Source organism: Ictalurus punctatus, chromosome 3 (assembly GCF_001660625.3).
Source record: "Ictalurus punctatus breed USDA103 chromosome 3, Coco_2.0, whole genome shotgun sequence".
Classification (NCBI taxonomy): domain Eukaryota; kingdom Metazoa; phylum Chordata; class Actinopteri; order Siluriformes; family Ictaluridae; genus Ictalurus; species Ictalurus punctatus.
Genome location: NC_030418.2, coordinates 16,815,300 through 16,828,500, shown reverse-complemented (window position 1 = coordinate 16,828,500; position 13,201 = coordinate 16,815,300). Strand labels below are relative to the sequence as shown.

Genomic DNA, 13,201 nt, shown 5'->3' with positions numbered 1-13,201 from the left:
TGTGACACTTGAACTTGTCTACCACTACATGTCTACATTTATTCTACCATAATGAATAAATGTACTGCATGAAGACCAACTAATAGTTAATGAGATTCGTTGACAATGATTTTCATAATCAGTTATTATAGGTTTTATCGATTAGTTGTTTCAGCTCTAGTAAAAACAGACAAAAGCTGAGTGGGGATGTGTGCCTTTTGAAATATGGCTGTATACTGTACATCTCCACTTAACAAGTGCCATTTAAAACACAATATCAGTCGCTGGCGCCTCTGCTATTCTGTTACATGCGGAGTTTAAAAGAAAATGTTCACAAAATTCACACAATGATGCACATTTCATTTAATTTGAATTTAAACTGGCATATCTCCTATTTAAATACCAATTTAATCAGATGAGAAATAGTTTATTTTGGACATTTGAATAAGCACCCCGCTAAATATTTTGCTCTTTTGCTGTTTGCTTACTTGCCATATTTAAATATACTAATTAATCTGTATGCTGTTACCAAGTGTATTTGGCAGATATCCGTATTACCTGTGCAGTTGAGTATAATTACTGTTATTGTTCTAAGAAGGTTGCACGTTTTGCTTAACCATGGATGATTTATTTCCAGTTAGTGGCACGATTATGACGAGCAGATTATTTTGAAAACAACAGTTACGTGTTCATCATGTTGTCCTCTTTCCTCTCCTGTACAGGGTCTACCTACAGTGTCCTGTCAACAATGCCGTCGGATTCAGAGAGCAGTTCGTCCCTCAGCAGTGTTGGTATGTTTGAGGCCTATCAGCTGGCCTTTTCACCATTTGCAAATTCGCACAGCCTTGCACCGTGTCTGTGTGTGTCTGCATGTGTGTAAATGTTTGTGTCTCAGGCAGGTTTACCAGCTCTAAATCCCCATTCTATTCTTGCCAAAGCGAGGAAGTGATAATGAGTGTTGTGGTGATCAGGCTGTAGTGTGTTGGGAAGCAGAGCACAGTTTACCTGGTTCAGTGCCAGAGGAAGAAAATCTGCAAACTCATTGCTGCTCTGTGGTTGTCTTCTGTCTAAATGAGTCAGCACAAACCTTTTTTTTTTTTTTTTACAAGGTCTGAAAGTTTTGCCAGAGAAATCTACAGTGGTCTCTGCTTGCATGGGTTGTCTGAGAAGCCGAGTGATGAGGCAAAAGAAGAAAAACAAAACCCTCCTGTGTGATTCTTTCAGGCTTTGACGACAGCTGTTCTTTGCTTCTCTCAGAAAGCCAAAGCCTTTTCAGCGCTCCTGAAAAGAAGACACACCTAAGTTTAAGCAGGAAGCAAATGTGGTCAATCCTGTCAGATAAATCTTCTGTAGGACATTCAGCAAAATCAAAAACAAATTCAGCTCGGCGCAGATAGCAGTTTAAAGGCTATCAGGAAAGAGGCTGAAATTGTCCTTATCAAATGATGTGCTTTGTCCTCTGCCTTTATCGTACACATAGATTAAAATCACGAATCTGAAATACTTCTCGAAATATTTGCAGCCGATTGTCATGGCACAGACTAGACGATTGAAGAAGAATGTGATCTTTTTAAGGTCATGATTTACATAGTGTACAGGATGTCTGCTCTTGTACCTATTTTCCTGAAAGTTGAAAACCTAACCAGCCCTTTAGAAGTGAATTCAAATTAAGTTGGTTTGTTACTAATTAAGACTTTCATGCACTATTGATTGTTCATAATTTTGTTTTCCAGTACGAGTCATGGCTATGCAGTGTTCAATCACTTAGTTTAACAAGCATTTATTATTTCCTACTATTTTTAGAACAGTTATTAAAACAGCCCCTTGTTTGGGCTACTTGTTTAAGAATATTTCACCTTACTAATTATGAAATCCTTCCTAAACTGAAACAGTCAAGGAATGTGCTATATTGGGGTTCCCAGGGACCTGTTTTCGAAGCACATTGTTGTGTGAGATTTGGGTATGTACCCTAGAGTTATCGGGTGGTGAAAGTGCCTTTGCGCCGGTGACGTGCTCAATGTTTCAGGTTCCAAAGCCTCCTCGCCTCCGCCTGCGCTTAATGACAACCGTCCGACCAGTGAGAACGGAGAAGCCATCCTGTTCCAGCTGAGACAGGTGACCAGGGAACGAGATGAACTTCGCAAGCGGCTCGCCCTTGCCTCGCCCGGCACTACCTTCGATGACTGCAGGTGCCCCTCACTCTCCTGCTCAGGATCTAAACTGTCTGACCCTATGATCACACTAGCATGTGAACGTCACTTCCAACACATGTAGTTTGTCTCCTGTGGGCATGTAGTGAGCACTCTTGATGTTCCTTGTGTCTGGGTGTGCACTGTCCAGCGCTCTGACGAGAAACTGTAGCCACGTCATGTTTGTTTGAAATTAATTTACATTTGATTTACATGTTATGTGTTAGGCCTTGTACAAGCTTTGTTGGCAGATTAACACAGCAAGTTTAACTGTACTAGCTATGTAAACACACCAGAAGTAATGACCTCTGCTTCTTCCTTACAAGCTTTATATTTTTTCGTAATGCGTCTGTACACATTTTATGACAAGATAACATGAAACCATAGTTACTTTTTATCCATTTCTTCATGTCCGAGAGTAAATTGGAGGTAAAGTTGTGAGTGGGAAAGTAAAGCAATGTTGAAACATGCACGCCATGGGATTAGTCTGAGGAATCGGTTGAGCCAATCATTTGGAAATGTTTCTTTACTGTGTCGTACCTAATTTGCATAGACTTGAGAAAATCTCTATTTAAATGCTGTGCTTGTGCTTTGTCGCTTGCCGCTGTCAAAAAATTACAGCTTATTGGCAAGGATGTGACACAGTATTTAATTAATGCATAAATAACATACATTTTTATTTACATTCACACTGATATAATACCACCGACTTTGTTTCTCCTTAGTCTACTGGAACATTTTCTCTCCGTGATGCCATGCCTTAAAATGCTGCAAACGTCTGTCCTTTATCTGTATTAACAGTGAAGCACCCTTACAGACAGAGTGAGACAGCACTGATGTATTTCTCTTGTCTCCAAAAGGCCAAATTCCAAAGCCAGTCACGACTATGAGCGGCTCAAGACCCAGTGCATGAAGGCCATGGCAGATCTACAGTCTCTGCAGAACCAGCATACCAAGACCCTTAAGAGGTGCGAGGAGGCAGTGAAGGAAGCCGACTTCTACCAGTGAGTATTTTCTGTCGCTAGCTGTAGGACGCAGCTTTTTATGTAGGCGTGTGGGATTTTCCTGTAAAGCGGGAGGCAGGTAAGGACGATGCTACTGTTGACATCCATCCACATGTTTTTAACAGAGCATTTAATTAGTAATTGGTGTTATGGCTCTGTTGCGTACCTGAAAAACCAGATGTATCCTATTAATGCACTGAATTACTTTTGGGTGTTCTCTCAAATGATGTCTGTTTTAAGTAGCTTTAGTTAAAGGGTTAGTTTGTGACTAATCTTTCGGTATTAATCTGCACTTCTGCAGGCATCCAGACATGCACAGATGTGCCAGCTACTGTAATTCTGGGTATTATGTAGTCATGTAGGGGCATGTGGCCGCTTGCCGACATCTCTAGTTGATTGGAATGTGTATATACTGATGGAAATGAGAAAAAATGTAGGATTATCACATTTTATATATTGCTTCTTATGACGGCAATGCCAATGTTTAGTAATGATGCACTTTAAATTTTTGGTTGAACAAGTACAACATTAAAAAAAATTCTATTTAATGCATTATGATTACAAATCATTTAGATTGAATTAAAATTGTGAAAAAGTTACCAATTCCTTTGCATTGTTTCCCAGTGACTGTTGCCAGATTGGGCTATGGTTAATCACTTTTAGCCACTAAAATAGCTGGTAGTTACATTCCTGTTTTAAAAAAAATAAAATAAAATTAATAAACCAAAAGGAGAATTTATAAACACATATACTTGGGCACCCTGGTGCACCTGGGACCCTTGTCTCATTTAAAATGCAGATTTGAATTTCAAGTGTGAACACACTAGGTCAACCTAATTAAATGCCTGTTGTGCTCCTGCGCAGTTTGCAATAGAATTCATAACAGATGGACTGAATTGTGTTTCAGCATGCTGCACAGTCGTCTCCTGAGTGATCAGTCTCAGCTAAAAGAGGAGATGGAGGTGATGAGAAGAGATAATGCTCAGCTAGTAAGAGAGCACAACCATCTGAAACAGAGCTGTGAGGAGCTCAAGAGACTGCACTCAGAGGACCAGAAAGAGGTGGCTGATATGAGGCTCCAGCAACAACAGGTATGACTCTAACAGATATCCAGCGCATATGCAGCTCTGCATGGTCTACTGCAGGGAACCAGCTGGCACAATGGATGGTAGAGGTTATGCTGGGAAGAGTTATAGTACGCTGGTTGCTAAACTCTCAATGCTGATTACTGTTGTTGTGTAAGATAAAAAGACTGAATGTTGATTTGTAAGGGCAGCACCGTAATATTTTTTTTTTATTGTTTAGTTTATAGATGGTGATTTTAGACAAGATAAAACAAGATTATTTGAAAGGTTTTTCTGAGAAGTACATGTAGGGGACAATCAGGAAGATGTCCGTCCAGAATTATTTCACATCATTTTTTCATACAAATGTAGTAGTATTAGCAGTTGTAAAGAATGTGTTGTGTTCTATTTACCGATTTCTAATGTAAACATTTGAGATGGCTCGATACCACTTTCTTTTCTGATACAGATAGTGACACTGAAACTTTGTGTATCAGCTGATACTAATACCCATAGGATGGGTATTAGTATATTGGAAGTATATATTTTAATCCACTAAGCTTTAAAATGTTTATTTTTCTAACCTGAAGCTCTTCAGAGTTAAACTCGTTGACACAAAAATCACTTACTTTCTAAATATAATGAAGTATAAATATAATAAAATAAATCTTAACATAAGAAAAAACTGTGAAATCTTAATATATGTGAACATTTTATAGATCCGATATACCTCCTCTGATATCGGTTCTGCCCTGTACCAATACTGGGTATTGGATCAGTGCCAACAATTAAGCTAATCATGTTGAAAATGTATGTTTTCACAGTGTGAAAAAGCCTTTTGGTTTTGTTCTTTATTTGTTAATTTTCACAAACAAATATTCTCAGTGTGCCCAGTCCGGGGTGTTTCCTGCCTTGTGCCCCGAGTTCCTTGGGATAGGCTCCAGGCTCCTTTGCGAGCTTGTGTAGGATAAGCAGTATAGAATATGGATGATGGGATATTCTCAGTGTGGAATTTTCTGTCTGTAGTGTTTTAGGTTTGTGAAAATATTAATATGTGAAATAAGATTTTCAGACAGCCCTCAAGATAACCAGGAAATGTGATTTAAATTGTCATTGCATTGTCTCTTGTTATTAGGGACGCTCCGATCGATTGGCTGCCAATCGGTATCAGCCTATAATCACATTCTATGACTCGATTGGTAGTCTCTAAATTTGACCGATCTCACGAACCGATGACATAAAACACATGATGACATTAAACTTTAGCGCTGCAGTCATGTCGTCAGTGTGGAATTATTACGAGGTCTCAAGAAACAATGAAACTTTTGCCATTTGCCGTGTATTTTTAAAGGCTTATTAAAATGTTCGTTGTAAAATAAATATCTGTTGTGCTTATTTATTTGCTTCTCAATTAAAACAACAATCTACAACATTACTGTAAATAAAATAACCAAGGCAGCATCTGTGGTATTACTTTATCTGAAAAAAAAAAAGTTAACACTGACAGTCAACAGGAAACTTACATGTCACTTATAGAAAGCTTGAATGATCGGGATCATTATCGTGATGGACCGATCACGATAACAAGAAATCGGTAATCGGCATCAGCTGCAAAAATCCTGATCGGAGCTTCCCTACTTAGTAGTACATGTTGAGCCAATTGGCCTGTGAGCATTCTTAAAACAAACAAGGGTGTCTTCCTTTCCCTGAATCCTCACAGCATAAGCACCATATCTCTCATTTGACCTTAAATGGTGTCAGTCATAAGCTGTTGATCTTGGAGATTATTTGATGAGATGTAACTGTGTAAACATGGACACGTCTCCCTGAGCCACTCATATTGGCTTCCTGTCATGACTCCGTTTTCATTTTTTCCCCTCCTGCTGACTGATTTATTGGGCTTCCTTCCAGATTAAAACTGTGGAAATGTTCACGGGCTGTTGGCTTCTTCCCCAGTGTCTTCTGCAGAGGTTTTTATCCATCAGTGAGGCAATAATATGATCATGACAGTACCCGCAGTAGAGTGCAGGGCTGCTGTGTGAGCATGGCCTGTGTGGTTTGTGTAATGGAAGCTGCACTGACTGGCCATTTAATGTGTCAAATGTGCAGTGGGTCCTGCTTTTGCCCGGGAGTGTTGTTAAACACATCACTCGCAGTGAAAAGAGCAGCCTGGAAGGGCAAAGACAGATGGGAGTGGAGTCTAACACACATTTACTTACAGTTGCTCAGTATTGTAAGAACCGGAGTCTTGGCCCAGATGCCTGTTCTACAACAAATCCGAGTGAAGTTGACCTGAGGCACAAAGTGATGTGACGTCTTATTGTTTACATACATGTATAAAAATGACAAATTATGCTAGTGTAAAAATTCTGTAAAGTTTAATCAGTGCATTGATTTTGGAGTAATATCCTTATTGTAGATTGTTTGGGAATAATTCATTGTGTTTTGATGGCTCTATCAAATATAAAACAGAAACTACTTAGTTTGTGTTCTGCTGCTGTAGAGAGATACTGTCCTGTTTTTTAATACATGGCTGCCACCTGGTGTTTGCATTATGTATCTTATTTTGGCCTTTGATCAAACAGATTTTTGCTCTCGTATATAATAAATAAAGGATCGGCTGTCTCGTGTTTCCTGTCCAGGTTATTAGGGAGAACGGGTCCTCTGAGGTTTTGAAACTCTATGACACGGCAATGGATAAGCTGGAGGGGTTGAAGAAAGAGTATGACAACTTGAGCAAGCGATACAGTGAAAAGGTAGCCAATCACAACACAGATCTGAGTCGACTGGAACAGGCGGAGGAAGAGTATAGACGGCTGCAGAAACAGACTGACACTTTAATGAAGCAGAGGGATACAGCCATGCACTACCAACAACAGTACTCGACCTCTATCCGGAGGTAAGAAGCAAACTGGACTCGAGACTATACATTTTCATCTGGTTACATAAAAATGCACTTCTTTTTATTTATATAGTCTGAATCTAGTGTAAAATGAGTGACTGTGAAAGGGGGGAAATTATATTAAAACAACAAATTCATATCAAGCTTTTACTGTAACTTCACAGTAAACATCAAGTGTACCTTGTTTGATAATCTTACAGGTGCTAGATCTCTTTCTTGACTAGATTGAATAACGCTTTCATACTTCCTGAAAGAGAAGACTGAAGTTGTTGAATATACTTCATTATTGTAAAATTTATTTGCTTCATTCTGACGCTTAAGTGGTAAATTACCTTGCTGAGGCTGGCAGGAGAAAAAGTTCTCTTGTTGACTGTTCACTCGTGGAATCGGTACAGGAGAAGGGAAAACCAGAGTGTTTCCCAACCTCTGCTTATTTGCTTTAGCTAGTGCTGTTTTTCAACCAAATGCTCAGACACCCCCCTTTTCATTCACAGCCAACTGTTTAAACAGATTTACAGACACAGAACCATGGTAGCTGGGCCAGTTGGATGGCCAAGTACTTAACTGTACAGTGCAGCACTAAATAAATATTATGTCCAACCTGTACTGATACAGGTAGGTGGAGTACCAATGGCTTCATATTGTTTGGTGTGCTATGTTCTGGAAAACACAGTTTCTGGTTGATTTTTCCATGATGCTCTGGCATCAGTTGTAGTTATTTTGTGTTTTCTGCTGAGAACGTAGTACAACACATCCCAAAAACTATCAATATATATGTTTACCAAGTAAGGTTTTTACAGTAACCAGCCATCTGTGTGCATCCTGGAACATTTAATACCATATAAATACAACAATTACTTATAGCCCAGGTTCCTAACCCAGTTCCTGGAGTGTCCCTGCTCCATTCAACTTCTCAGCTAATTAGCATCCCTTCCTGAGTGGGTGTGTTAGAGCAGGGAAAGCATTCAAATGTTCAGGACAGATGGTACTCCAGGACCTGGGTCGGGAACCTTTGGTTTATAGAATAAGTAAGTTTATTTAACCTTGTCTCACAGCATCAAACATCAGTACAGAATCATAAAGCATTGCTAAAAAACACAAAAAAAACCTCTGACCGTTTGCTTGTACCATGTCAGGTTTGATTCTGTGCAACAGGAGCTGAATAAAGCTTCATCTCAGAATAAAGAGCTGCAAAGAGAGATGGAAAGGCTGCAGTCAGAGATGACGCGTTACAAGAACTTCCAGCTGAAGGCGGTGAAGGATGCTGAGAAGTACAAGGAGGAGCGGGACTCTGTGTTTAACGAGTATAGGCTGATCATGAGTGAAAGGGACCAGGTAATCAAAGAAGTGGACAAGCTGCAGACGGAACTGGAAGCAGCTGAAGCCCGCCTCAAAAACAACTCATCAGAGAAGATGGTGGCCAGCGAGGAGTTGGAAGCACTCAGACAGGTAACAGTGACGATACTGGAAGGGAAGGTTGCTATTTTAAAAATTTTTTTTTTTTTTAGTGAGAACAGTTTGTGTCACAGAGAAGCATTTGTGAAACAAGTGACTGAAACAAGCTCCATGTGTTCTTACCTCATACAATATACGGTCCAGTTCTGTGGAAAAGTATTTCCCCATCCTGATTTCTTCTGTTTTTGTGTATATCTCATAGTAAATACTTTTAAATCTTGAAACGAAATACAACATAAAACAAAGGTAACCTGAGTAAACACACACTACAGGTTTTATTTTTATTTTTTTATTGCAGCAAAAAAAGTTATCCAATACTGATCACCCATGTGCAAAACTAATTGCTCACTTAAACTTAAAATCTGGTTGTGCCACCTTTAGCAGCAACCAAATGCTTCCTAACTGGAGATCAGTCTTTCACTTACATCTAGGACTAGGACTTACTCCTATGCTTTGGATCATTGTCTCGCTGCATAATCCAGTTGCGCTTGAGTTTCATCTTATGGACTGAAGACCGGACATTCTCCTTTAGGATTTTCTGGTAGAGAGCAGAATTCATATTTCCCTCAATTATTGCAAGTTGCCCAGACCCTGAAGCAGCAAAGCATCCCCACACTATCACACTTCCACCACCATGCTTGACTGTAGTTATGATTTTCTTTTTGTGGAATTCTGTGTTTGGTTTGCAGGAGATGTAACGGGACCCCTGTCTTCCAAACAGTTCCACTTTCGACTCATCAATCCACAGAGCATTCTCCCAAAAGGTTTGAGGATCATCGAGGTGTGTTTTGGCAAAATTCAGATGAGCCTTAATGCTCTTCTGGGTTAGCAGTGGTTTTCATCTCGCCACTCTTCCATGGATGCCATTTTTGCCCAGTGTCTTTCTGATAGTGGAGTCATGAACAGTGACCTTTATTTATGCAAGAGAGGCCTGTAGGTCCTTTGATGTTGTCCTTGGCTCTTTTGTGACTTGCTGGATGAGTAGTAGTTGTGCTCTTGGAGGAATTTTGGAAGGAGTTTTTCCATTTGGAGACAATGGCTCTCGGAGTTCTTTGGAGTTCCAGAGCCTTTGAAATAGCTTTGTAGCCCTTCCCAGTCTGATGTATTTTAATCACCTTCTTCCTCATCATTTCTGGAATTTATTTCACTTTTGGCATAGTGTGTTACTGGGTAAGACCCTTTAACCAACTCCATGCTGTTGAAAAAGTTCTATTTAAGTGTTGATCTGATTGAACAGGGTTTGCAGTAATCAGGCCTGCTTGTGTCTAGTCCAGCTGAACCCCATTATGAATACACTTTCATAGATTTGGGGAATTAGTAACTATGGGGGCAAATACATTTTCACACAGGCCCAGTTGGTATTGGATAACTTTTTTGCTTCAATAATTAACATTAACATTTAAAAACTGTATTTTGCGTTTACTCAGGTTGCCTTTGTTTTATCTTGGATTTTGTTTTAATTTCTAAAACTATTTCTTATGAGTTATACACAAAAACAGAAGAAATCAGTATGAGGCAGATATAGCACTCCAAATTGTCATGATACTGTAGTACTGTAGTCCCCTACAATTTTAAGTCATGACCTCACTGGCCTACGAGTTAGACAACTTTTATTGGTCAGATAAATATTGGCGCATGACACGGTGCATTTGCTGATGATATTGTACTTTGTAGGAGCTTAACTCGTCACTGGTGGATCGAGACCGAGCCATCTGTGAGCGTAACGAGCTGCTGGAGAAATACTGCCATGAAGTGAAGGACAAAGCAGAGGCTCAGAAAGAGCTGAGTCAGGCCTGCAAAGACATCGAAACAGTGCGCGAGGAGCGAGATGTGGCCAGGAAAGAAAGAACTGAAGCCATTATACAGAGAGATCAGCTACTGCGGGAGTACTACCAGGCCAGACAGGTACTTACACATGTGCTTATGACACCCGAGTCAAACTGAGTAGTTTGCTATTTAATAATCAAATGAATTAATATTGAATTTTAATAGTAAATTAAATTCTCTAATGGCCTCTTAGGTTTCTACATTAAAAGGTTTACTGAGTTTCCAAATTAAGACACCGCTTTATATTTTATGTTAATATTGCTTGGTTTCTTTTTTGTACAATTATCTCATTTGGCTGATGCTTTTATCCAAAGTGACTTACAACTGAGACTGGAAACAACTTGTTGCTCAAGGACACCAATATTTAATGTTTTATTTTTTACAGCATCTGTCTCTGTATGTTTGTAAGTAATAAGATAGATCCTTACTTCTACCATTGTCTTCTCAGGGGTTAGTATTTATAGGAATAATATATACACGCAAATGCAACACAATCATATTACAGCAGTAATCACTTTAAACCAAAGATCTTTTCCTATTAGACATAAAATGGAACGTCAGCATTGCTGCTCAGCTCCATCAGAGGGCCCTGACTGTTTTGATTAGATTGGTGCTGGGCTTATGTTTCTGGATGTGAAATCATAAGACATGTTTCACAGCTTCTAGCAGTAGACAGAATAATAGTTTTAAAGCGATAAATGTTATGTCTTAGTTTTTGTACCCAGCAGCTACATTTTGTGTCGTGTAAGCAGAAACAAGACACAGCCACTCTGGACATGGAGCGTGCCAATAAAGAGATTGAGGTGTTGAGGAAGCAGTGTGAGGCCATGTCTCAGGAACTGAAGGAGGCTGTGCAGGAGGCTGAGGTGGCGAAGTGCCGCAGGGACTGGGCCTTCCAGGAGAGAGACAAGATTGTGGCAGAGAGAGAAAGTATCCGGTACACTCAGTTCCATACGCACGTTACATCGTTAATGTTTTTTCCCTTCTGCACAAATTAAATAATGAGATGCACAAATGTTTTAATTGGATTGCATGGCCCTAGTTTTATTGCAACATTATTGTAAACACTGTGTGGCAGGACTCTCTGTGATAACCTGCGCAGAGAAAGGGACCGTGCAGTTAGTGACCTGGCCGATGCCCTGCGCAATCTGGATGACATGCGGAAACAGAAGAACGACGCTGTCAGGGAACTGAAAGAACTGAAGTGAGCACTTTGGTTTACCTCTCTCCTTCCATGAAATGTGCGCTCTTGAAATAGGTTTGTGTTGTGGCTTGTTGGCCACTGCCGCTACCTCCAGCTCCCTCTTGTGGTTGGTCAATGTATGCCAGATATTCAAGGTCCCACAGAGTCTTTAAAGTCAGTCACACCCTCCAGGCTTTGCTGTAGTTTAGCCTAAATATCTTGGTGACAGTTTCCCGGTATTCCCCTACAACTTTATTTAAATTTTTTAAAAAACCTTTGGGGATGTGGTCTTGAGGCAACATTATTTCCACTTTAAGCTTGTTTTTTTATTATTTATTTGTTTTTGTTATTTTTTTTAAAACTCGGTCTTTGTTAGTTTTATCAGTTTGATAGACAGCACATTATATTTATACTGCAATAAACATAGATTTTCCAAAACAAGGTAATTCATGTTTAAATAAAGGTGATGATCATAGGTGAAGTGTCCTACGCCTTCTAACAAGCTGTTTGTTTCATTTTGTAAGTTAATTCATGCTGACTGTCCTGTCTGGCCTAGTTAAACTACTTTTGCACAGCTCTCATTAGCTAGCTCACTAAATCGGTGCATATGCAGCGTAGGTCGCAAGCAGGTCACTACTGCTGTATACCTCATTACCAAACTATCATTGCTCTGTTATTTTGTTCTGCTTACACCATAGTTAAAACCATAGTTGACCTGTGAATCAACTCCTCTTTGGTTCTATACATGAGCACTACCAGAAACACAGGAACGGCTTGCTAGCTTTGTAGGATTTTCTTCTTTCACTGTGTTCGAGACTTTAATTGTCCATGACCACATATCAGTTCAGGATCATGATCATTTAGCTGATATAACCCTCTAATATATAGTAACAGAATTTTAGAAAAAAAAACAAAAACATTTTAAACAAGATTTCAGATATTGCCATCCTTCGTTGCAATATTGAACAATATAGGTATACACTTAGTGAGCACTTTATTACGAACATTATGCTAATACTGAGTAGGATTTTCTTTTGCTGTCAATACAGCCTCAATTCTTCGGGGCATGGATTCCACAAGATGTTGGAAACATTTCTTTGAGATTCGGGTCCATGTTGACATGATGTCATCACACAATTCTCATTGTACCGCATCCCAAAGATGTTCTACTGGATTCAGATCCAGTGACTGGGAAGGCCACTGAAGAACATTTGAACTCATTGTCATGTTCATGAAACCAGTTTGAGATGACTTATGTTTTTTGTGACACGGTGCATTATCATGCTGGAAATAGCCATTAGAAGATGGGTAAATTGTGGCCATGAAGGGATGCAAGTGGTCTGCTGTTGTAACCTATTCGCCTCTAGTTTCGACATGATGTGCATTCTGAGATGCTTTTCTGCTCACTACAATTGTACAGAGTGGTTATCTGACTTTCTGTAGCCTTTCTGTCAGCTCCAACCAGTCTGGCCATGCTCCATTGACCTCTCTCAGCAACAAGGCGTTTCCATTTGCAGCTCTGCCACTCACTGGTTATTTTTTGCTTTAATGCACCATTCTGAGTAAACGCTGAGAAATATTCAAACCACCCATGCCAC

At 39.7% G+C, this 13,201-nt stretch overlaps 1 protein-coding gene across 9 annotated transcripts in view; it reads left to right on the top strand.

The window, feature by feature from the left end:
- Positions 1 to 13,201, top strand: part of dlg5a (discs, large homolog 5a (Drosophila)) — a 44,119-nt gene that overhangs the window by 14,493 nt on the left and 16,425 nt on the right. For 5 of the 9 annotated variants that reach the window (XM_053679672.1, XM_053679677.1, XM_053679676.1 and 2 more), the window contains exons 2-10: positions 702 to 770; positions 2,006 to 2,168; positions 3,029 to 3,172; positions 4,080 to 4,263; positions 6,879 to 7,135; positions 8,275 to 8,587; positions 10,268 to 10,498; positions 11,173 to 11,357; positions 11,499 to 11,624. In XM_053679672.1, the coding sequence (XP_053535647.1) occupies positions 702 to 770; positions 2,006 to 2,168; positions 3,029 to 3,172; positions 4,080 to 4,263; positions 6,879 to 7,135; positions 8,275 to 8,587; positions 10,268 to 10,498; positions 11,173 to 11,357; positions 11,499 to 11,624 (1,672 nt within the window). The remainder of the gene's footprint in view (positions 1 to 701; positions 771 to 2,005; positions 2,169 to 3,028; positions 3,173 to 4,079; positions 4,264 to 6,878; positions 7,136 to 8,274; positions 8,588 to 10,267; positions 10,499 to 11,172; positions 11,358 to 11,498; positions 11,625 to 13,201) is intronic. The other 4 variants (XM_053679678.1, XM_053679680.1, XM_053679674.1 and 1 more) reach the window with 2 other exon arrangements.